Below are 25,821 nucleotides of genomic sequence, written 5' to 3' on the forward strand. Positions count from 1 at the left end.
TATTAACTTACAAGCGGTTTACTTCCGTATGATTTTAGCCCTGCGATTTCCAAACTGTGCTGAGTTACTCTGGGGCAGCCACAGTGTACCCACCTAGTGCCTCATGATGCTTAAAATTTTTGAGGTTGATACAAAAATACTAGACATCTTGTCAGATACCATGTGAACTAGTAGCTTGAGTTAATAAACAGTTTCATTGTTTGCTTGTGATGTAGACCGTACTACGCTCTTGTTGGTGATGCCACCGTATCTTTGCGAAGCTGAGTGTCTAGCGGTCGTGAAGGTCAAAAGCGAGCACTGTGTGACAGTCAGTGTGGAGCAGGTGCCCTGTCTGATTCCAAGGTTTGAAAATTGTACAAGGCCCAGCAGGCACATGCATTCCATTCATCACAAGTGTGGTTATTTAAAAATGGAATTAAAGTATTTTTTCTTTCAATTTCTTTGTATTAATCTTTCAGATTGCTACGTAGTTGTTAGACATAAATTCTCATTATTCTATCTGGACCTAACTTTAATAAGTGGAACTGTGTGTTTTATCTTTTGGCTTGCGGCATTGTGAAAAAATTAGTGAAACACTAAGGATACCGCAAACTGAAAAAGTTTGGGAACCTCTGTTTCAGCCCCTTACGTGTGTGTCTTTTCTTCATTACTTGGTGGTATCTCCTTTTTATAGCCTCACGAAACTGTTACAGTGAGTTTTCCTCAACCTCTTCTCTGAAGCTGGTGTGTCTGTTGGAGATCCTGTACTCCGCACTGGCAAACCCCTCTCGGTAGAGCTTGGCCCTGGCATTATGGGAGCCATCTTTGACGGGATTCAGAGACCTTTGTCGGATATCAGCAGTCAGACCCAGAGCATCTACATACCCAGAGGAGTCAACGTGTCTGCTCTGAGCAGAGACATCAAATGGGACTTTACACCTTGCAAAAACCTACGGGTATGTCTGTACCACCAAGATCCCTAACGCTGGTAAAAGAATGCGAAATGAACTATGCGGAAGCATAGTTTAAACTTAGATCGACTAGAAAGATTATAGAACTAACATGATTTGTTAATAAGTGAGGCAGATAATGTCAGTTGTAGGAGCAGAGGGTGTCCACTTGATGTTTATTTGGATTTGTTGCTTTTCTTCTCTAGGTTGGTAGCCATATCACTGGCGGGGATATTTATGGAATTGTCAACGAGAACTCACTCATCAGACACAAAATCATGTTACCCCCGCGAAACAGAGGAACCGTGACTTATGTTGCTCCACCTGGGAACTACGATACCTCTGTAAGTATCATTTAAACTTTGTTGAACCGAGTGGCCCTGTTTATACTTGACAAATGCCCAGTTTTAGTGCCCCACATAGTTACAGAATTGATGTTCGGTGTATAGGTTTTAAGCAACTTCCATAATTATAATTATTTTTTAATCAAGGTATTTTTGTGTTTTTAACTTAGGCTTGGGTGTAAAAAAATGGAACTTGTCCTTTCCTTTTTAGGGGAGAGAGCTATTTAGTATAATGTTTTCCTACCTTCTTAACTTCCAAAAACCAAACCATTGCCATCAAGTTGATTCCGACTCATAGCGACCCTATAGGACAGGGTAGAGCTGCCCCATAGAGGTTCCAAGAAGCACCTGGTGGATTTGAACCGCCAACCTTTTGGTTAGTAGCCATAGGACTTAACTGTTATGCCAGCAGGGTTTCCCCTTCTTAACTTAAGCTGCATTTATTTTAAGACTCGATTCTTTAGACCTAGAATAGACTTTGATTTTAATGATCTATATTCACATAGCTAATTGTCTAATGGATTATATGAATTCTTAGCTTGGGTGAACCATTTAAAACTTAGTCTTTTAATGTTATTTATACACATTATATCAAATACTGTAGACCCATAATAGTCATTATTGGTATAAAGATACTTTATTGAGAAGACCATTGTAGTATATAATTTTCCTTCAATAGAATATGATAAAAGGTAATTACTGAATCATTTCACAAGAATAAGTCTGTGCTCTACAACATACAGAGAACAAAAGAGTTGAGTTATGATTGGAATTCTGGACAGTCTGTTAGGTTCACTCGCTAGCTTAGAGATTTACTGCCATACGGGGGGAACCACCCTGAAATAGAGAATTCAGATTCAGATATCAGCAAAATCAGAGATGGGGCGCAGTTCTACTCCGACACACATGGGGTCGCCATGAGTCAGACTCAGCTCAGTGGCGACTGGTTGAGAGTCCTTGCGTGACATAAACGCACACAGCTCCTAACTGACAAGTTAGAGGTTCAAGTCCACCCAGAGGCACTTTGGAAGAAAGGCCTGGTGATCTCCTTCCAAAAGTCAGCCCGTGAAGACTGTGGAGCACAGCTCCACTCTGATATGCGTGAGGTCACCGTGAGTTGGAATCCACTCGACAGCAACTGGTTCTGGGTTTGGATGAACCTTTAAATCATTAAAATAGTGGTAAATGCACCTATTAAAAAAAATTCAGACTGTATATGAAAGCTTACAGTAAGTAAAAATCTCCTTCCCCACATCCATAGGCCAACCCCCAAGAGGAAAGCTTTAGGACTCGGGGATGATCTTGATTTTAGGGTATAAAATGTTAATGAATTTGTCTGTCCTTCAAATCTCGCTGCGTTTTTATAGGATGTTGTCTTGGAGCTAGAATTCGAAGGTGTCAAGGAGAAGTTCAGCATGGTCCAGGTCTGGCCTGTTCGGCAAGTTCGACCAGTCACTGAGAAGCTGCCAGCCAACCATCCTTTGTTGACTGGCCAGAGAGTCCTCGATGCCCTTTTCCCGTGAGTTGGGGCTGTGACCACGGTTTTCCCTCAGAGTTACTATATGTGCTTAGCCTTTTTTTTTTTTTTTAATAGATAAAGGTTTTATGTATTTAATCGTATAATAAAATTTATCTAGAGAAATCAGAGTGAACTAAATACATTTATCTACTTGTTTATTATAGACTCAAACCACTGGAGAAAATTTACTTTTCCCAGTTGCAGAAGGAAAGCCTTTTTTTCATAAAGCTTTTGGGAAAATGAAAATTTTCAGAAGAAAATCTGCCAAAAAATATCACCTTCTTTCTTATGTTCGCCTAGAATTAGTAGATTGGTATCTCTATAAATTGATGATTTCCAATATGAATTGACCCTCTGTGCTGCCACACAGTCTTTCTGAATTCCTCACCTGCTCTTTTCTTTATTAGCTGTTGAAGACAGTCTCCTTTTTCTTTAAATCTCAGGCTCTACCATACCCTCCTTTCCTTTCAACAAACGCCTTTATTGTTTCGTTCGCAGAAAGACTGAAGCCATGAGCCAGGAACTCCTTCAATCTGACCACCAAACCCCTGCAAGTCCCTCTCTTCACACAACTTCTTACCCTTCAAACCTGCTTGCTAGCTTTTCTTGCTGTTACTCTCACATTAAGATCTCCAGTCCTCTGGCTCTTCATTCTTGTCGTCATTCGGGCCCTCCTGTTTCCACATCCGTCTCCATCCAGCTTAGACTCTATCGTCTGTCACTGCCAATATCTTCCAGCCTTTTAAACTTCTTGTTCTCTTGTCTCTTGTCACACCTACCTGGCAACTGTCAGTCAAACTACACGCACGCTGCTGAGAAAATCAAGTAATCGGTAGTTGGTTGTCTAACTGTGTAGCAATCTTCTCTGCTTTTCCCTAGTTATCATTCTCTCCTGTTTAGCAGTTGTTTCAGATCTTCTCCACTGGCTTCGGATCACTACCCCTTTGTCCCCTTCTTTGTCAACAGATGACCTTCTAGACCCTTCAGAGAGAAATCCGAGGCCACGAGATTTGGAACCCCTTCCTGCCACCCTTCTTCCTTTCCTCTTTCTGGAGCATATCCCACCTCAGGACCCCCCAGTAATCAGTTATCTCCCCTCTCTCCTGTGTAAAGGATTTAAAAAAAAAAGCTGTAACCTCTACGCTTTTTCCCTTCCCACCTACCACTGCCTTTCTGCTCACCTTCACAGCCAAGGCTCTTGAGAGGGTCAGTTGGTCGTCTCCTCTTCTCCCACTCATTCAGTCTGCTCTGCCCTGGGCTTCACCGCTCCCTTGAAACTGCTCTCACTAACACCATCATTCCCTTCCACGCTGACAAATTCAGTGCATTTTCGTCTTCATCCTATAGCTATGCATATTGTTTTCCACTCCTTCCTTCTTGAAACACCCTCTTTTTTTTTTTTTTTTGGTTCTCCCTATTAGCTTTGTGTCCACAAGTTTGTAGACTCTGTTGCAGGCTCCTTCTCCCTTAAATTTTGTTGTTCCTTAGGGTTTTTCCCTCTTCTAGAGCATCGTCTCTCCCCATTCTGTATGGTATCCCCTCTCTGGATGACGTCGTCCATCTCATGGCTTAAATACTCATCTGTAGATGACGATTCCTGTACCTGTGTCTTCATCTTAGTTCTCTCCTGATCTCCAGATTGACTCATCCACTTCCAGTTACACCTCTACTTTTGAATGTCCTACAGGTCCCTCTGAGTCAGCGTGTCCTAAAACTAGTCATCCTCTTAATCCCTACTCCCTTCCCTTAAAACCTGCTCCTCTGCCTTTTTCTCAACGACTGTCGTTGACCTCCATCCAGTGGGTGCCTAATCCGTAATCCGTGATTTTTCTCAAGATCAGCCTTACCCTCCCACATCTACTTATTCAACAAGTGCTTTTATTCTGTTCCCTAAATATTTTTCGTCTACACCTCTCATCCTTACTCTGTGACCCTACTTAAAGCTCTAACACTAATTCCCACAATAACCACATTTAATCACACTTCCTACCTTCAGCCTTGTCCTCTTTGTAAATGGTTGTCCACACAAGGTGTATAACGTTTCCAGTGATATCCTGGAGAAAATGTCACTATCAACTGTTGTTGGCAATTCATAAAGCTTTGTTTTGAGTCTGGAGCAAATCCTGAAGTGCCCTTCATTGCTGCCGAAACAGATACACACTCTTTGACTATTTAGAAAGCTACCCACAGTCTGGCAGTTGCTTAGCTCCCAGTATCGTCTCAGCCACTTGTCCACTTAGTTCCTTCTTTTTACTCCGTCTTCCAGGCAGACTGAAGGACTTTCGGACCCCTGTCAATGCGCTGTCTTGCCCCCAGACCTTTAGGCATGCTGTTACCTCTCCTTGAAGTGTTATTTCCCTGCTTCTGCCCTTTATATGGCTAATTCTCTTTACTTTCAGGTCTTAGCTTCTTTCCGGAAGCATTTCCTAACCCCCCATCAGACTTTGCACCCCCTTACCGGTGTGTGCTCCCACATACCCAGATGCCATCTGTGGTAGCACTTTCACAGTGGACTGTTGAGCTTCCAGACTGGGCTGTGTCGGACTCCAGCCCCGCCCCTGGCCAGGGTTAAAAGTGACATGTTTATCTGTCAAACTCACTCAGATTTGGAGGAGAAAAGCTTTTAACACATACTATCTTGAAGAAAAAGGTTATGCTGTGATTGAGAATACAATGTTTCTGTGATTTTTTTTTTTAATGATAAAGCACAGTTTTACAAAGAAGCTTCCCCTAGCACTGGTTCTCGTTTCTCCCACCCCGGATCTCTCCCCTACGACACACGTTCAGTATACAAGTGCACACACACACACACACCCCCGCCTCTCTCTCTCTCACACACTTTCCTCTGCCGTTAAGGGTATTTCACTCCCCATGGCCACTTTGTAGGGAAATTTCAACAGTGACTGCTGGATTGCATTGAGATCTCTGGTAACACCTCAACAAAACTCCTCTTTGTTCAGCAGCCTTTATAGCAAAATGTGCATTTGTTAGGTCTTCTACTGATTTTTTGCCTTGGGAGACAACAAAGTCATTTATATATTTTTTTCATCAAGATATATATACATGTGTACATATATGTATATACATTTATATATATAAGGAAGTACTTTTATGTCTGTTTGTAAAAGAATCGTATATATATAATTCTGAGTGCTTTCTTTCTTTACCTTGTATTTCTGTGTCAGTTACTCGATTTATTTATTAGCAAGTAAAGTAATTGAGACTGTTTTCTCTGTTTAGATGTGTACAGGGAGGCACGACTGCTATCCCTGGGGCTTTTGGCTGTGGAAAGACGGTGATATCGCAGTCTCTGTCCAAGTATTCCAACAGTGATGTCATCATCTATGTAGGATGCGGTGAAAGAGGAAATGAGATGTCTGAAGTCCTTCGGGACTTCCCAGAGGTCAGTGTGTATAAAGTTTCCAGCAATATCCTGGAGAAAATACCACTAGTCACCTTTCATTGGCAGTTAATAAAGTTTTGTGTTGTGTCCGGAGCAATGCTGTCATTTGTCAAGGGTCTTTTAAAGAATTTTCTAGGTCGATTTGTGATTAAGTTTACATATTCAAGTAGAAGAATTGGATTTTTCCAAGTCAGACACTTGAAAGTTTCTTTCTGTGGTCCGTGGTGTTCGGTTATGGGGAGAAAGATAAACTAGACAAAACATTATAGATGTGAAGTGTACATAAGCTTTATATGATCTACTAGTTTACTGTAGTAATGCTTGTTTTTCCATAAAATGCTGAATTTGATTTATGATGGGGAAGTAAGACCTACCTTCTTCATAGCACTTTGACCTGGGGCAGGTAGAAGAGGTTGGAGTTAGGGGGAACTGATGATAAGAGAGATTAAACACAGACAAATTGTAAAAATGGACTAAAATGTTACATTTAGAAATTAGAGGATCATTAAAAAGATTGTTTGTCTCTAGCTAACCATGGAAGTTGATGGTAAAACAGAGTCGATCATGAAGAGAACAGCTTTGGTAGCAAATACCTCCAACATGCCTGTTGCTGCTCGAGAAGCCTCTATTTATACTGGTGAGTGTGTAATTTGGAATAGAGCAGTTAACGTTTGTTCTCACATTTAAACCTAGCACCAAATTTTTTGTTTTCGGAAGAACTGTTTTTTTTTTTTTTAATTTTTATTATTTTTTTGAATTTTACTTTAAGTGAAGGTTCACAGAGCAAATGAGTTTCTCATTAAACAATTAATACACATATTGTTTTGTGACATTGGTTGCCAACCCTGTGACATCAACGCTGTCCCCTTCTCGACCTTGGGTTCCCCATTTCCCTTTGTCCAGCTTTCCTGTCCCCTCCGTCCTTCTTGTCCTTGCCCCTGGGCTGGTGCACACATTTAGTCTCATATACGTGGCTGAACTACATGTGTTATTGTTTGTCCAATAGGCCTGTCTAATCTTTGGCTGAAGGGTGAACCTCAGGAGTGACTTCAGTACTGAGTTAAAAGGGCGTTCCAGGGGCTATACTCTCGGGGCTTCTCCAGTCTCTGTCAGGCCAGTAAAGTCTGGTTGGTCTTTTTTTGTGAGTTAGAATTTTGTTCTACATATTTCTCCAGCTCTGTCCGGGACCCTCTCTTGTGATCCCTGTCAGAGCAGTCAGTGGTGGTAGCTGGATACTATCTAGTTGTGCTGGACTCAGTCTGGTAGAAGCTGTGGTACTTACGGTCCATTAGTCCTTTGGACAAATCTTTTCCCTGTGTCTCTGGTTTTCTTCATTGTCCCTTGCTCCAGATGGGATGGAACCAGTAGATGTATCTTAGATGGTGACTCACCAGCTTTTAAGACCAAAGTAGGATGCAGACATTTTCTTTATAATCTGGCCAATTTCCAAAGAACTTTTCTTTCGTTCTAAATTACCACCATACACATAATTACATTTTGCCTTTTTGTAATTAAAATGAAAATAGTAATGGGGAAGTGATGCCATGAAACATGGATCAGAAGATTCCAAAGAGGTTTATAGAAAAAAGCCCTCCTCCCACATCCGTCAGTTGCCAGTTCCCTTTTCTGAAGCCTCCTGCCGTCCTCCCGGAGATAGTCCGTGTATAAACATTTACATAGACTTTATAAAAGCACAAATAGTAGCATATTAAAAGTAGTTCTTACTTTTTAAAATTTTACTTCTATCTTGAGCATAAGTCAATATAAGACATTTATGGAGCCCCCCCAATTTTTAAAAAGTGTTATTGTGTTGTAAATAATGCATAACAAAACACGCACCACCTCAGCAGTTTCTACATGTGCAATTCAGCGACAATGATTACGTTCTTCAAGTAGTGCCGCCATCCTCACTGTCCCCTTCCAAGTCAGCACCACGGTTAGCATAACCTCGGCGCCCCCTAAGCAGAACTGCCCCTTTCCCCTCCCTCCCACGCCTTGTAATCGCTAATAGTCTTTAGCGAGATCAGACAATATTTGTCCTTTGTGGTTGACTTTATTGTGCTCAGCCTGATGTTTTCGGGGTCGATTCATGTTGTGACACGCATCAGGGCTTCATTTCTCTTTACGGCTGAGTTGTATTCCATTGTGTGTATGTACCCGTCTTATTTGTCCATTTATCTATTGATGGATATTTCAGTTCTTTCCACCTTTTGGCCGTTCTGAGAGTGTTGCAGTGAACGTCGATGTATAGGTTTCTGTTTGTGTTTCTCTCCTTCGTTTCTTTCGGGCATATACTGAAAATTGGAATTGCTGGGTTATATGGTAGTTCTTTGTTCAACTTTTTGATGAATTGCCAAAATGTTTTCTACAGTGGCTGCACCATTTTATGTTCCCACCGGCAATGGATGAGGGTTCCAGTTTCTCCACAACCTCCCCAATAGCTGTTGTTTTCCATTAAAAAAAATTTTTTTTATCATTGCTATTCTAGTAGGGCGAGGTCGTATTTCGTTGTAGTTTTCATTTGTGTTTCCCTAATGGCTAATGAAGGAGCCCTGGACTTGACGGCAATGAGTTTGGTTTTTAATGGCTGATGAAAGAGTCCTGGTGGGCAACAGTTAAGTGCTTGGCTGCTAATCAAACAGTTGGTGGTTTAAACCTACCCAGCTACTTTGCTGAAGAAAGACCTGGTGATCTGCTCCCGTAAAGGTTAAAAAAAAAAAAAAAAAAAACATTAAACCAAGCCTGTTGCCATCAAGTCGATTCTGACTCATAGTGACCCTATAGAACAGACTAGAACTGTCCCATAGAGTTTCCAAGGCTGCAGAACTTTATGGAAGCAGTTACATCTTTCTCCAGGGAAACAGCTGGTGGGTTCCAACCATCGACCTTTTGGTTAGCAGCCAAGCGCTTTAACCACTGTGCCACTAGGGCTCCTTCCATAAAGATTACAGCCTAGAAAACCCTGTGGGGGCAGTTGTAGTCTGTCACCTGGCATTGCTATGAGTCAGAATCGACTCGAGGGCACCTGACCACAACAACAGTGGCTAATGACGTTGAGCATCTCTTCATGTGCTTCTTGGCCATTTGAATATCCTCTATTTGTGAAATGTCTGTTCAAGTTCTCTGCCCGTTTTTTGACTGGGTTGTTTTTCTTTCTGTTAAGTTGTAGAAATTTCCTGATCTTTTTAATAACTGTAAAGTGATATACTTCCTACCACCTTTTTTTTTTCCCCTCGCTATGTCTTTTACCTTTGATCTATCTTAAAGTATACCTGTACCTCTCTAACTTGTATTATCAGCTTTGAGTTATAATATTTTGACTGCTGGATTTAGAAGATCAGGAAATTATATATTACCTTCCATCTGTGCTCCCACTTTCATCCCAACTTTTAGTACTTTTACTTCTACATTTTCAGGTTTATATCTGTACCCTGTTCTGTATCCGTAACCCTGATATTTGTCCGTACAGACTGTGGAGCCTTTGCCTACTGGTAGTCCTTTGGCTACAGGTTCTTCTTTCCTTTCCTGGTTGGCTAAAATCTGACTTTTTTTTTTTTCAGTAAGGGCTTATGGAAACTATTTTCCATGAACTCTTGTTTTTTCATAGGCTTTTTCTTTCTACTGCCTTTAAACTTCAGCAGTAGTCTGGCTGAATAGAAAATTCCTGGATTATTACTTATTTCCTTAAGAACTCTTATAGGTATTACTTCAGTATATTCCAGCATTAAATTTTTTTTTTCCCTTTTGTAGCAGATTTTTCTTTTTGCCTAAATGTCCCAAGGGGGTTCTTTTTTACGTTTGAAGGCCATCTCTTAGTGTTGATAGCTGTGATAACTTTTTTCTGGGACATAGTGCCCCTTTCATTCTATGAATGTCTCTTATTTTGGAAATTTTCCTAGAATTTTGCCTGATAGTTTTCTATTTTATCTTCGTCAGTCATACCAACAAGACATTTCTCCATTCATTCACAGGATAAGCCGTTTATTCTTTGTGCTGCTTCTGACGAAACCTTTATTTCTCTTATGGCTTTATTTTTGTTCCAGCTCCTTGCTGAGTTCTGCTGGCTCATGCGGCCTCTCCTCTTATCATGCTGTATGTTCTTTAAAATTTTATTTCTGGGGGAACTGCGTTATTAAGTTTTTTTTTTTTTTTTAAATAAGTCTTCTGTGGCCGGTTTACATCCATTCCTTGGAAGGTCCTTTGACCATCGTTGCAGTTTTCCCTTTCTTCCTTTTTCTTGTGGTGTCTTGGCATAGATCCTGTGCTGGTATTTATTCCTGTTATCCATCCCTACAGGAGATGGGAGGGGTGGCTGTGGCCGTGGTCCCGGGCAGCAGGGATTCTTCATGGTAGCCTGTGAAGTTTGTTACGGCGTGGAGCTGTGTAACTTTTTTTTACTCTTTGCTTCTTTCCTGCCAACAGAAGTCTGCAGTTGCAAGGCTCTCACAATGAGTTCTTTCTCTTCCACCCTGCCTCACCTAATGTTTACTTACTGAAAATAGGCGTGTTTGTGTGTTTCATATTCGTTTCTACCTCCCTGCTTCCGCTTGGTGCTAAACTGGGTCCAAGGAACCCTTGCCACCAGCCACGAACCCCTTTTTATAATGTTCCAAACAAAAGATTCTTGGTTTTGCTTCTAAGGATGTGCCCCCTTGTTGGAGATCTGTAGCCTCAGGTGATTTCTTAGTGTCTTCCCATATCCTTGTTTGATTTTTGCCTCATTTGGTAGTTTTCTTTATTATTTTGTTGTGGAATTAAATATGCCTCTTAGCTTTTAATGGTCCCTGAGTGGCACAGTTAAGCACCTGACTATTAGCACTACTGAACTACTAGGCAGTTCAAACCCACCCAGAGGCTCCTTGGAAGACAGGCCTGGCGATCTGCTTCTGAAAGGTCACAGCCTTGAAAACCCTATGGAGCAGTTCTGCGCTGCGTACATGGGGTCACCATGAGTTGGAACTGACTTGAGGACAACTCACAACAACAGCTTTTGATGATAGTTTGTGTTTTTATATTTCTTGTTCTCCTTGTTTCGTAGTGACTCATATGAGGACGAGAAGGAAGTGATATGTTCACTCACCATTTTATAACAGGACGTCTACCTCATTCTTTTAAATGGCCACGTAGTATCACTTTGTAAGCATAAATCATGATCTCTTTAGCCAGCAGCCTCTTCCTGGACATTTGGATTATTTATAATTTGTGTTGTCACAGACCACACAACCGTGAATATCCTTATACGTTTTTCTTTTTGCCTCTGTGCACTTGTTTCTTTATAGGGTAAGTTCTTGGAAATAAAACTGCTGAGAGTACACCTGGGATTCACGTGTTAAATTCTGCTAGCTCTTCAAAAGCGATATGAACGGACAAGCGTTTCTGTTCCTGCACGTCCTCACCAGTGCCAGGCTTCCAGCATTTTCTCACAGTCACCACACATAGAGCAAAGGTGCAAGACCACTGCAGTGAGCTCCATATACCCGGCACCTAGATTTGACAATTAGCGTTTTACTCTGCACGCTTTAGCAGATACCTCTTCAGTCTGTGTATCTTAACAATAAGCTAGCGTCTTTCCTGTGCTTAGTGATGATTTGAAAACTACCTTCCGTCCGTTTTCCTTTTGGATGGTGGCGGTTTTTCAGGTGGATTTGTGAAAGCTCTCCGGTTATTAAGGAAATTAGTCTTTTAGCTATCATGAGCTTCAGGTAAGTTTTCCTAGTTTGTCTGTCCTTGGGTTTTGTCTGAGGTGTTTTCTGGTTTTGTTTTGGAGGCACTGACCGCCGTATGTATGAAAGGAGTCCTTTGAGGCCTATTCCTGTGTATCTGTCACTGTCTCGTCCATCCAGTCTTTCTGGCATATTTACACCAGTATTAATGACGTGTCATCACTGGGACTTCAGACACAGCCACGCATGTACAAAGGAGGAGCTGATTTTATCAGATTTGAAAATGTGATAATTAATCCTATTTTTTAAGCCTTCATCATGATAAGTAATGTTTCTTAAGATTGTGTCCGTGGGACTGGTTTATGGAAGCCGTGGAATTTAGTATTTTTTATTCTGAAGGATGTAAAATGTTGAATTTTCCAGCAACTGTCTTGTTTGACTTAGCTGTGCCTCTGTTTCCTTACTGGTGAAATAAACGAGCGAGGGCTTTAGATTCCATGACTTGTTAGAATTGTATGGTGCCTGTGTCGTTTCATCTGATCTGCATGTATCAGGGCAGGAGTTATTCTGTTTTTACAGACTAGGAAGCCGCAGTGGGAAACCAAGGTCCCGCAGCTTCTTAATGACAAAACTAGAGCTTGAACCCAGGGCTTCTTTCTGTATACAGGCCTCCTTTACATGACTCACTGTCTGCGCTTGCAGGCTCATACCCGATCTGCATGGCAGAATAGTCTAAGTGAGGTGTTACTCACGTTGGTAACATTTGTTACTTTTGACAAAATAACATTAACTAGTTAAGGTTTTGTTTGTTTGTTTTTAATTCGTTTCTTTGTTTTAGGTAGAGAAAAGATGTGATATATATAGAAAAGCTACCTTTGGAAATGAATATCAGACTTAATCATTTACAAGAATGGAAGGGAGGTTTTCCCTTGCCTTTTAAAATGTGTGTCATATTAGTCTGGTCTATGGCCAGAATAAACCTAAGCATATACTTGCTGTATGCAATAGATGTTTATTTCTTGTTCGTTTACCAGTCGGTGACGAGGGGGCTCTTCTCTACTCTCTCATTCTGGGGTGGGGACAGGGGCTCTTTTTTGTCATTCTGGGGTTAGGACGGGGGCTCTTCTTTGTCATTCTGGGGTAGGGGTGGGGGTTCTTCTTACTCTGTCATTCTGGAGTGGGGCCTAGGCTGACGAAAGCTCTGCCATTATGTTGACACTCTCCACTAGCTAGAGTTACAAGGCCCTCTCTAAATGCAAAGAAGGCTAGCGACTGCAGTTCATTATTGTGCCCAGGAGAACGGAATTTGATAAACAGCTATCTGTCTACCTCATGTACTTACCGCTTTTAAACTTTTCTTAAACTTAAGGGTGAAGAAGTCAGGATGGGATTATACATTCTAGGATAATAACTTTTAATATTCTTCCCCTTTAGGAATCACGCTCTCAGAATATTTCCGTGACATGGGCTATCACGTCAGTATGATGGCTGACTCTACCTCTAGATGGGCTGAGGCCCTTCGAGAAATCTCTGGTCGCCTGGCTGAAATGCCTGCGGGTAAGTCATTGTATTGCTTATTCCGTAAGAAAGACAGGTCTGATTTGGGGGCTTGGCTTTGAACCTACGTTTACATTTTGTTTCATTTTTCAGACAGTGGATACCCTGCATACCTGGGTGCCCGTCTGGCCTCTTTTTATGAGCGAGCAGGCAGGGTGAAATGTCTTGGAAATCCTGAGAGAGAAGGGAGCGTCAGCATTGTAGGAGCGTAAGCATCCAAGGTCTACTTTTCAAAAGAAAAAGTCATGGATTTTAACGAGCACCGTTAGGTTTCTCTGAGTTGGTGGTTCTTAACCGAGGCTGCACTCTAGAGGTCTTTGAAGACCCACGTATTCAGATCACCTTTGTGTGTTCTAGTTGCTTATGTTTGACATGGTTGGCTTACTGTATTCAAGTCACAATACTTTAAGAATAAATTAAAAAATTATAAACATGTTAAGGTAAGATTGCATTGTAGCAAAAACAAAGCGAAGATTCACGATCAGTAAATAAAACCGTGTTTAGTTCTTGGAGCTTTTTCTTCCCTCTGCTTCCTTCCTGCTTTCATCTATTTGATTAGAGTATTTGAAACTGATTATAATAAAACATTTGTTTCATGTCCCACACTAGATGATTTTTAATAGTTGTCATCCCTAATTGTAATTTGATACTGCTTTTTATTTAGGATTGTTAAAAAGGTTTTGTTTCCAAAGGCCATTTCTAAAGCGATTTACATGTTCCTCATTAAAGTTAACTTTTTTCATCCAAGTTATTTTTCGTAAGCATTTGTAATGACTGGTTTTGTTTTTCTTTTTTTCTTCATTCAGAGTTTCTCCACCTGGTGGTGATTTTTCTGATCCAGTTACATCTGCTACTCTTGGTATCGTTCAGGTATGTCGTTCCATGGTCTAATCAGCTTCTGAGCCTTCCCCCTACCTCCAGCTGTGCTAATGTTATACAAATCATTGTGAGTACTTAACTGATCATTAGAGAGTGATTGTAGGCAATGGTAAAGTTGTTTTTAGTAACCTTTTTGCCACTAAGGGCCTTTAAATACTATATCTGTTCTTTCTTATTTCTTTACCAAAGGTTAATAATAAACTTAGTAAGTGAGAAGGGAAGAAAATAGATCCAGAGGTAGCCAAGTATTGTTAGTGTTAGAGCAATGCCACCCTTTAGGTTAGAGTATCCCTAGTTGCAGAAAAATATATATACAATGGCAAAAACCCAGTAGTTTATTTCTCCTCAGAGTATAGTCCAAGGCTGATGGTCCTATCAGAAAGTGGATCTTTTCCACTCAGTAAGTAATTCAGAGACCAGGGCTCCTTCCATCTTACGGCTCCACTGTCACCTGGCCTAGTAATCACCGGCATCTGGCTGGCAGAAGGGGGACAGTATGGAGGACGTACCGATTTCTTGGACCCAGTGCTCAAAGGTGACATCGCCATCCCACTCATCCCACGGGTCACACCCAGGGGAGGCAAGGCTGGATAGGCAGCTGCTTCCCAGCAATAAGGCATGAACTGGAGTGAGCAGTCACCCAGCTTGGCAATAAAGGAGCTTAAATAAAAGATGCATAAAAAATAAGAAATACAGTCAAAGCAAAAATTGATGTGGTCATAGACTATGTAGTATTACTTACGTGGGAAGAACAGAATGTACGCCGTGAGGCTAACTTTACAGTTCCGAAGATAAAAAACAAATTGTTTTATTGTTACTGTTTCTTGTGTGTTTTGAATATATTCCAAAGAGAGGAGCAAAACACTTTGAAGATGTTAAGGTTTGCCAGAATTTTGGGTTTTAAATTGTGGGGGAAGGAGGGAGTAAGGTTGATCATAGGGGACCGGGTTTATGAGAACATTTAGAGGTTTTTGACAAAAATGAAATGCCTTTTTCAGCTCAGCAGGCATTTTCTGGTTCATCTGTTTTTGTTGCACCATTAGTAATCTGCAAAGGGGCCTGTTTTTCTTTTCACTCTCGGATTTGACTTGCCATTAAGGGGATTGAGATAAATTTTAAATTTGACTTATAGGCACGTCCCACCCTGAAAAGACAACATTTTTTAATTGACATTTTCTCCATGTTTTGTTCTATTGTAATGATACTAGGTATATTCTAAAAATATGTATAATTTCAATGGTAAATTCTGGAATTACATATTTTGGACATATTTAGGATAAACAAATATACCTCAGGAAGTTTTTCTTCTGTTTTTTAAAGAACAATCTGTTACTTATCTATTTTTTACATCAGGTGTTTTGGGGCTTAGATAAGAAACTAGCTCAACGTAAGCACTTCCCCTCTGTCAACTGGCTAATCAGCTACAGCAAGTACATGCGTGCCCTGGATGAGTACTACGACAGACACTTCACAGAGTTTGTCCCCCTGAGGACCAAAGCTAAGGAGATTCTGCAGGAAGAAGAAGACCTGGCCGAAATCGTGCAGCTTGTGGGAAAGGTGAGTGGTTACATCCCATGAAGAAGATACCTGTGGGACACACTCGAACCTGGTGAGAACAGAGAGAGCCCTGGATGTATAGACTCTTGCCCAGAGAAGCAAGTATTCATCAAATATATTTGAAATGAATTGAGTTTTAGATTATTTCTTCATTCAGCAGATATTTGAGGGACCTACTTATCAAAGATAGATGATGATTGTCTTGGTTGTCTATTGCTGAGTAAGAAATCACGCCAACACCTTAAAATAATGTTTTATTGCCCCCAGCTCTGGGATTGGTGGCTCCTTTGGATGGTTCTTGCCTGGGGCTCCTCACGGGGTTGCAGTCTTATGCGGGCTGAGGCTGTAGTCGTGGAAAGTTTGCTCACTCATGTCTGTGGCCTAGGCTGGGATGGCCGGAAAAGCTAGAGGATGGCCAGCATTTGTCTCTCCGCGTGGTGTCACCACGTGTCATCTCAGAGCACCCAGAGTGAGTGTTACAGAGAAGAGGAAATTGCCTACCCCTTAAGCCTGGGCTCAGAAACTACCAGAACATCACTTCTGTCTTATCCTTTTGGTCGAAGTAGTCACAGAGCCTGCAGTGATTCAAGGGGAGGGGCTTGCCCTTGAGAATGGTCAAACTAAAATAAACTAATTATTAGGGTCCTTATCATCTTCTTTTTCCTTTACAGAGCTTAGCACAGTGCTGGGTATATTGTAGATAAGAAACACTGGATTTATTTTTATTTCGTGAAATTGAAATCTACCACATTAGAGGTGGAGAGTTAGGCTCCATAACGTACATTTCTGTGGGAGCACTAGGGCTAGGAGTCAGGAGATTGGATTCTAGTTGTAGTTTCCCCAGCATTTAACTGTGTGGCTTTAAACAAGTGACTTACATTCTTGCGTCTGTGTCTTGATGTTTCCTAGGAGGGTAGAGTAGTTAAATATGGCCAAATTGCATTCTAGAATTGAGTGACTTCTAAGACAGTTGCAGCGCTAGCCAGGACTCTTGAGTTCCCTATCTGCTTCTGCTCCTTTTATTATTTCTTGTCAAGTTGTCGCCTACTTTTTTCCAACAAAATGTAAGATTATTAGATAGTTAAAAAAAAAATTTTTTTTTTTTTATACTAATTACATATAGAGTACTGTGACCCTATAGGAGCCCTGGTGGCACAGTGGTTAAGAGTTTGGCTGCTAGCCAAAAGGTTGGCAATTCAAATGCACCCGCCATTCCTTGCAAACCCTATGGGGTAGTTGTACGCTGTCCTTTAGGGTCACGATGAGTCGGAATCGACTTGACGGCAACAGGTTTGGTTTTTGGTCAGATGGTCCTATAAGAACAGCAAGAAGCAAAAGACCTCCAAAACCGGATAAAGACAATACAAGAAAAGAAAATTATAGGTTCATATTGTTTTATGAATGTAAGTGTGAAAATCCGAAATAAAATATTAGCTTACTAGATCCAGTAGAGTATTAAAAATAAGCAAGTAGAGTTTATCTCAGGAATGAAAGATGATTCAACACAGAAAATCTGTTATGCAATGGAGAAAAGGGTATCTCAACCAATGCAGAAAAAATATCGAAGTTTAATACTTTTTTGTGATTTTTGAAACTTCTTGGCAAACATGAAATAGAAGAGAGCTACCTCAATTTGTTAAAAATAATACAACAAAACCTAGGAAAATATTTTATCTAATAGAGAAATTTGAGTTGTGTTCCCTTTAAAAATCAGGATTGAGACAAGAATGCATACTGTCATTTCTGGTGTTCAATAGAATACCAATAATGTAAGGAACGAAAAAAGAAACGCAGTAAAGAAAGTGATGGAAATGGCATTATTTTAGATAATATGCTTATCTATTTTGTGAGGGTTCCAGATTCCAGAGAAATATAACAAAAATCAATAGAATTTCTGTGTATAGCAATAACAATTAGTAAAAACAAAAACTAGAATCTAGGAATTAATTAAAAATACGTGTTTCCATTATGGAAAACATTTGAAAACTAGTAAATGAAATGTAAGGTGACCCTGTTGGGTGTTAATACGAGGCCGTAGTGATGAAAACATTGTGGTATTGATGAAATAAACAAAAGACCAGGGGAACAGAGCAGAAACGAACTCCCGTGTGTATGGGCACTTGATGTCGCAAAGATAGAACCACACACCAAGTGATGATGGCGGGAAGACTAGTCACTGGGGAACAGAGCAGAAACGAACTCCCGTGTGTATGGGCACTTGGTGTCACAAAGATAGAACCACACACCAAGTGATGATGGCGGGAAGACTACTCACTGGGGAACAGAGCAGAAACGAACTCCCGTGTGTATGGGCACTTGGTGTCGCAAAGATAGAACCACACACCAAGTGATGATGGCGGGAAGACTACTCACTATCTGGAGAAAACAAAATGATCGTTAACGTACTTGCACATACAAAGGTGAACTCCAGACAGGTTAGCAATTTAAGTGTGAAAGGCAAGACTTTCAAGTTAACAGAAGACAACACAGGAGAAAATCTTGTGACCCAGGGCTGGGAAAGAACTTCGAAAAATCACTTTCAGCACAAGCTGTAAAACAAAAGAAAAGAAAATTGTTCTACTGACATAAAAATTAAAGATTTTTGTTCAATAAAGGACTACTGTAGATAAAGGTAACAGATTGGGAGAAAAGTCTGCAGCATCTACAAATAACTAATACCTAAAATGTAGAAGGAATTCCTGTAAGTCGGCGAGAAGACCGGAATACCCGACAGACATACGGACAAAAGAATATAGAAGAGGAAGTGCAACAGAGAGAAGGAAAAATGCTTCAACTTAGTAATACAAAAGAGGAATGCAAATTAGAGACAACACGATACCACGTTACGCTGGTTAGAATGGCAGGAGTTAGAAACCACGTTAATGCCAAGTGTTGTGGGCAAGTTGTGCTCCTAGTGGGGCTGCCGTGGAGTGCTGCCATTGTGGATGGCACATTGTGGACAGTCCACCTATTCCCCGACCTACAAAATACTTGAGGAACGATCACAGTGTATCTGGAACGTTGCCACTTGCTGGGAGGAGGCTACAGGAAAATGTCTGCAGGCAGTGTGGAGGAAATTGCTGAGTTCTGTGAACATGCCCCAAGCATGTGGTCAGGATAATATGATGGAAGACATGGGTGGAAAAATCGTCCATATGGCGACAACGCTGAATTAAGAACTTGGTATCACCAATGTGGTACAGCCCACAGATCACAAAGAAGGGGATTTGAGAGATCAGGACTTAATGGATTTTGAAGAGGAAGGAAGTGCTGAAGAAGAAATAAATAATGAGGAAGAGGATGGAGAGAAATTGTCAGAAAATTTCACAGTGAAAGGGTTAGCTGGAGTTTTTTCTAAACTGAATCAGGGGCTTCAGTTGCTTGAAACCATGGACCCAAATGCTGATCGCTTTGCTAGAGTCCACAGGCAGATTTGGGAAGCAGTGAGATGTTACTGCGAAATCGATGAAGAAAGAAAGAAAAGGACCATACAGCCCTTTTCCTCACTAATTTTCTCACTAGAAATGTTATCCCTGTTCCCAGGGACAATCCAGATGACCCAGAACCTTCCAGAAGTGGAGTTGTTACTACAGCCGACAACATGCCATCACCGGCCAACTCTTCATTTTTGGAGTAAATTTTTATGATTTGTATATTTTTTATGTATGTATTAAAATATATCTGTAAGCTTATAGGTAATGTTTCCAACCCCCCAAAACAATAAAAGTCAAATTTATAAAGATACCGATAATAAAAGGCAATAATGATGAAAACTAAGGAAAAAAAATGAGGTATCTGGCTTACATCAGAGCAGACTTACGACGGAGTTACTGGACCAGAAACCCTTCCTAAGGTGGGGACTTTCTAAACTTGCTCCTGTACCCTGTCATCTAGCAGTGTTGCCTCTGGAGCAGGTCCTTAAAGGTATGTGTTTGTGGTGGCAGAGAGGTAGAGGAAATAGGAGTGCCCTTTATTGGGGGAAAATAAGGAAGGGGACCTATGAAAGATACACACCACGGAGGATGAACTGCAGTGAAAGCTGGACCTCGTCGGGGCCGCCTTGTTTCTTCAGATCTCTCAAGTTTTGCACTTCTGACAGGGTGTGGTCTTAACCACTTTTCTATCTCTCGTCTTAAAACATGGACCCAAACACTGATGGCTTTGCTAAAGTCGATAGGCAGATTTGGGAAGCGATGAGGTGTCACTGTGAAATAGATGAAGAAAAAAAGAAAAGGACCATGCAGACAACTCTCACTCATTTTCTGAGTAGAAATGCTTCCCCATTCCCAGTGATAATCCAGACGACCTAGAACCCTCCACAGCGGACCGCAGCGAACAAAATGCCAGTGTCGTCAGCTCTTCATCGTCAGAGGAAATTTGTATGATTTGTGTGTTTTTTATGTATGTATGTGTTAAAATATGTCTAAGTTTATAGGTAATGTTACCAGCCCCCAAAGACAAAGATCAGATTTATAATGATACTGATAATAAAAGGCAATAATAATGAAAACTTTAAAAATGAGGTATTCGACTTATGTCTGAGGAACCCCGTTAGTTCTTAGCTGGGGACTCCCTGTCCATACTTAGTATATCTTGCATTTACATAGTTTTAAGTGCCATATAAGGAGCCCTGGTGGTGCAGCGGTTAAACTCTTAGTTGCTAGCTGAAAAGTCATCGGCTTGAACCCACCAGCTGCTCTGTGGGAGAAAACTGGCTTTCTGCTCCGGTAAAGATTATAGCCTTGGAAACCCTATGGGGCAGTTTTACTCTATCCTGTAGGGTCGCTATGGGTTGGAATTGACTCGCCGGCAGTGGGTATGGAAGTGCCATGTAGGGGCCCTGGTGGCACAGTGGTTAAGTGCTCCGTTGCTAACCAAAAGGTTACAGCTTGAAACCCACCAGCCCACTCCGAGGCAGGAAGATGTGGCAGTCTGCTTCTGTAAAGATTACCACCTTGGAAACCCTATGGGGCAGTTCTGTTCTGTCCCACAGGGTCGCTTTGGGTCAGAATCGACTCAATGGCATCGTGCGGGTACAGTGATGGTTTAGTGGTAGAATTCTCACCTTCGTGCAGGAGACCTGGATCTGACTTGCGGCCAGTGCACCTCGTGTGTAGCCATCACCCTGCTATTGGTGGAGGCTTGCGTGTTGCTGTGGTGCCCAGCAGGTTTCAGTGGAGCTCCCAGACTAAGACAGACTAGGAAGAAAGCCCTGGTAACCTCCTTCCAAAAATCTTCCAGTGAAAACCCCTTGGATCACAGCTGTCCAATTCTGTTGTACACGGGGTCACCATGAGTCAGGGGCTGACAACAAGCACCGTGTAATTTTTTTTTTTTTTAAATTAACTGTATCCCAAAGCCAACTCTTCAGACAGGGATTGGACTGGACTATGGGATAGAAAATGATACTGGTGAGGAGTGAGCTTCTTGGCTTAAGTAGACACATGAGACTATGTGGGCAGCTCCTGTCTGGAGGGAAGATGAGAAGGCAGAGGGGGACAGGAGCTGGCTGAATGGACACAGGGTATACAGGGTAGAGAGAAGGAATGTGCTGTCTCATTAGGGAGAGAGCAGTATAGCAAGGTGTATATAAATTTTTGTATGAGAGACTGACTTGACTTGTAAACTTTCACTTAAAGCAAAATAAAAATTAAAAAAGGGAAAAAAATAAAATACTATTTAAAAAAAATAACTATGTGGGCTATGTAGACTTCGGCAAAACAAATCCAATACTGAGAATTCAAATAATTATGATAGCAAGCCAGGATGTGAAGAAGACGGTGTTTCAAAAAAGAACATCCGTCAGAAAGCAGGTACGGAGTGAGTTTATTTGCGGTAAATGATTGTTGATTGTAGCCTCTGCTTCCCAGGAGATTACCACCGTTGGCCCTACATTTGGACATAAATTTCTAAAAGTACATTTTTTTTCTCTTCTAGGCTTCTTTAGCAGAAACAGATAAAATCACCCTGGAGGTAGCTAAGCTTATCAAAGATGACTTCTTACAGCAAAACGGATACACTCCTTACGACAGGTGAGCTATACTGATTTTTTTTATTTGAAGATTTTGTATCGTGTGTTGGAGGAAGGAGTGGCCTACACACTTAAAACCTTTTTTCTTTGTGCAGACAAATTCTAACTCAGTGTAAGGGTTTTTTTTTATATTAACGGCAGACAACTCAGACAGCAAATGAAGACCCTTATATGCCCCCTTGTTTTAATTTTGAGGACCCCTAGTAGCACAGTGGTTAAACCACTTAGCTGCTAACTGATAGGCTGGCGATCCTAACCCACCCACCGCTCCGTGGGAGAAAGACTTGGCAGCCTTGGAAGCTCTGTGGGCAGTTCTACTCTGTCCTTCTCTAGGGTCACTATGACTTGGAATTGACTCAACAGCGCAAGGTTTGGTTTTTTACGAGTCTTGATTTTGCTCATTTATCCAGTTATGACAGGTAAGAATTTTCACTCATTTTCAACCAACTATGATCAGATTAAATTGTGGCTTAGACGGTGCCAGAACCTGTCCATCACTGTCCTCTTAAGAGCTTTTCTCACTGTCTGTCTGTTACCGCTGCCAATGTCTCTTTTCCTAAATAATTATTCCACTTTCTGCCATATTCCCCGAGGTCTCTTTTTCTCTCTTTCTACCAAAGCCCCTATTAGATGCCTCAGCCAGCCCCTGCTGCTCCTACCCAAGGCTTGCTTTTCATTATCGTCTCTGCTACTGTCGTTCTCATTTCTTTTAAACTTTGCAAATTTGAGCCCTTTCATCATGGATTAGTTCTCCCTGGAATCATATTTGGCCTCATTTAAGACAGAAGCAGGGACTGAAAAATAGAAAGATTGCCAAAATGTAGGGTAATCAGAAAATATGGCAGTATACTGGCAAGGCTCATACATCTGTATCAGGAAATTAAGCTCTAGGAAGCAGGCACACAAAAATATCTCAGTAAGGGGAAAGCTCTTTGAAGAAGGTGTGATGGGGTTATGCCTTACATTATGTTCGCAGATGTGTTTAGATGCGTCAGACACGTTTGGGTAAGAACGCCTGTGATCCCAGTTGAATATATACGCTCGGGTGTCTTTGTTATTAAATGCCGTAGGGTTGCTATGAGTCGAAATGACTTGATGGCAGTGGGTTTTTGGGTTTATGGGTAAAGCTGCTATTAACTTTTGGAAATTACAGTTTTTTTCATTCTTATTCATTAAATTGGAAACCCTGGTGGCATAGTGGTTAAGACCTATGGCTGCTAACCAAAGGGTCAGCAGTTCAAATCTACCAGGCGCTCCTTGGAAACTCTCTGGGGCAGTTCTACTCTGTCCTATAGGGTCACTATGAGTCGGAATTGACTCCATGGCAATGGGTTTGTTTTTTTGTTTGTTTGTTTGTTTTTAATTAATGAAACTGTAACTCACTGGCACAAGGGGGAGTCTTTACAACCCAGTTATTTTACCATTTGGGTTATTTCTTAACCTGCAGTGTACCAAAACAAACCCTCAGAGGGCCATTAGATTGTAGGGATGTTATTTTAGTGTGTTTATGCTGTTTGATGTTTTTTACAGAGAAAAATATTAACACTTTAAATAAAGAATACACATCTCCATACATACATTGTATCTACTGAGACTTCTGTGTCTAAAAATTACAATTAAAGTAGTTGTTAGTATTTTCCAGTATTCTTTTTAATTCTTCTGTATCATCCAATAAATATAGGAAGTCTGCGTATTGAAGAAAGAAAGAAATTCTTTGATATTTTATGAAGTTTTATGTAAAGTATGAGCCTGCTTAGGCTTTTGTTTTCCTGAATTATCTTGACCTTCATTTCCCTCAGGTTCTGCCCCTTCTACAAGACAGTGGGAATGCTGTCCAACATGATTGCCTTTTATGACATGGCCCGGAGAGCTGTGGAAACCACTGCCCAGAGCGACAACAAAGTCACATGGGCTATTATCCGCGAGCACATGGCCGAGCTCCTCTACAAACTTTCCTCCATGAAGTTCAAGGTGTGTTTTGTTTCTGTGGTGACGTTCTTTAGTAAGACAGGCTTCTTTTGTCTGACCATCTGTGTCCCCAGCATGGCGTGTGAAACTTGAATGTATCATTTGCACTCCTGCTCGGGCTCTGTAAAACCAAGCTACACCTTAAAGTCATGCCTGAGAAGGACTTGTAATGAGAAAAATTATAGTCTGTCACGTCTGATATGAATGTTGACGTGCACTCCCTTTGGGTTAGCTACCGGGAAATTGAGAACTAAGTTCGCGGCCAAGAAGTAATTACTTCACCTCAAGTGCCTGTTAACGCCGATCCCCCGTGCTCTTCTGACATGACGTCTGCGCTGTTTACTTCTTTGAAGTATCCTATTTCACACTGTTTTACTTTTAAGTAGCCTCTCATTCTTTTAGAAGTAGGCAAGATGTAAGTAGACACTTCTGTGAAATCAGCAGAAACTCAAACGTATAAGATTGTTTTTTAAAATATTTGATCAGTTGGATTGTATTTAATTATTTCTAAGTCCTGACGTTCTAGGTATATTTACTAATTACCTATTGAGAATGATGCTCTGTGTATGTAGTGTAACACTGAAAAAAAAAAATATGTAGTGTGTTTGTTTATACTATAGGCTGACGGTAAACTTGCACAAAAAGACACTGTATCAAAAATTTAAAAAATACTCACACCCTTTGGGTACAGTCATTTCATTTCAAGACATAAAACCCAAGCAAATTAGTTAGAGATTTTTTATATGGATTTATGTAAAGATTGCTTATTAGATGTCCTAAATGTCCTACAGGTGTGAACAGAGCCTACAGTACATATGGCATGTCCATAAGTAGAATATTATGAAGACATTAGCATCTTTCTTTCAATAAGGACCTAAAATCAAACCAAAACCAAACCCAGTGCTGTCGAGTCAATTCTGACTCATAGCAACCCTATAGGACAGAGTAGAACTGCCCCATAGAGTTTCCAAGGAGTGGCTAGCAGATTCGAACTGCCAACCCTTTGGTTAGGAGCCATATAGCACTTACTCAACACGCCACCAAGGTTTCCGTGTGTATACACACACACACACATACATATATTTATATGGAAACCCTGGTGGCATAGTGGTTAAGAGCTACAGCTGCTAACCAAAAGGTCAGCAGTTCAAATCCACCAGGAGCTCCTTGGAAACCCTATGGGACAGTTATATATATATATGTATATGTGTGTGTGTGTATATATATATAATTTCCTATGAATATATATATATATAGTCATAGGAAGAGGGTAAGAAAAAATTGCCAATAATAATATGATAGTGATGATTTCTGATAATGTGATTGGAGGTGATATCTTTCTTGTTTACACACCCACTGTATCAAGTTAACATATCACAGGTATTTTTTTCTTTTATGGCATTAAATATTCTACTGCAGAGTTATTTTGCAGCTAAAGAGTAGTATTTTCCTATTCTCAGGCATTTAGGAAATTTCCGGTTGTTGGTTTGTACAACTTAGTGTGTGTAGTGTGTAGTAGATTTGCGTATTAGTAGAAATTCCCAGGTGTGGAGTGACCGAGTCGGAGCGCTTAAACACATTCTCTCTCATGCGTATTACTGAATTGCTTTCCAGAAGGATTTTAGATGAGGTGCATTTTAAGATTGTTTTACAAACTTTACTTCCTGGTCCAGTGTGATAGCACCAGACGTCAGTAGTATCTTCCAAGTATCGTGTGCAAGCAGTGGGGTGTGTCTAATTCGGGATGCTGGTCACTTTCCAGTACCGTGCATGTTGTTGAGTATAAATTCATCGGTCATTGGATACACTGAGCAGGCAAAACCGAAAGCTGGGATTTTGTTTGCTTTGTCTTTGCTTGGAGGAGTACTTCATTCATATATTTCTAGCCTTAAAGGAAAATAAGAATAATTTTTACTCCTGTCTCTGGTTTCCCTGTACCTCACTTAACCTGGTGCTCAGACTGTATTAAGG

At 40.9% G+C, this 25,821-nt stretch overlaps 1 protein-coding gene across 1 annotated transcript in view; it reads left to right on the forward strand.

The window, feature by feature from the left end:
* Positions 1 to 25,821, forward strand: part of ATP6V1A (ATPase H+ transporting V1 subunit A) — a 71,245-nt gene that overhangs the window by 43,238 nt on the left and 2,186 nt on the right. Inside the window, exons 4-14 of the mRNA XM_049876766.1 lie at positions 721 to 935; positions 1,136 to 1,273; positions 2,641 to 2,792; positions 6,033 to 6,195; positions 6,724 to 6,832; positions 13,293 to 13,415; positions 13,509 to 13,623; positions 14,222 to 14,285; positions 15,648 to 15,851; positions 21,789 to 21,883; positions 23,682 to 23,853. Coding sequence (XP_049732723.1) covers positions 721 to 935; positions 1,136 to 1,273; positions 2,641 to 2,792; positions 6,033 to 6,195; positions 6,724 to 6,832; positions 13,293 to 13,415; positions 13,509 to 13,623; positions 14,222 to 14,285; positions 15,648 to 15,851; positions 21,789 to 21,883; positions 23,682 to 23,853 — 1,550 coding nt within the window. The remainder of the gene's footprint in view (positions 1 to 720; positions 936 to 1,135; positions 1,274 to 2,640; positions 2,793 to 6,032; positions 6,196 to 6,723; positions 6,833 to 13,292; positions 13,416 to 13,508; positions 13,624 to 14,221; positions 14,286 to 15,647; positions 15,852 to 21,788; positions 21,884 to 23,681; positions 23,854 to 25,821) is intronic.

Source organism: Elephas maximus, chromosome 1, assembly GCF_024166365.1.
Source record: "Elephas maximus indicus isolate mEleMax1 chromosome 1, mEleMax1 primary haplotype, whole genome shotgun sequence".
NCBI lineage: Eukaryota > Metazoa > Chordata > Mammalia > Proboscidea > Elephantidae > Elephas > Elephas maximus.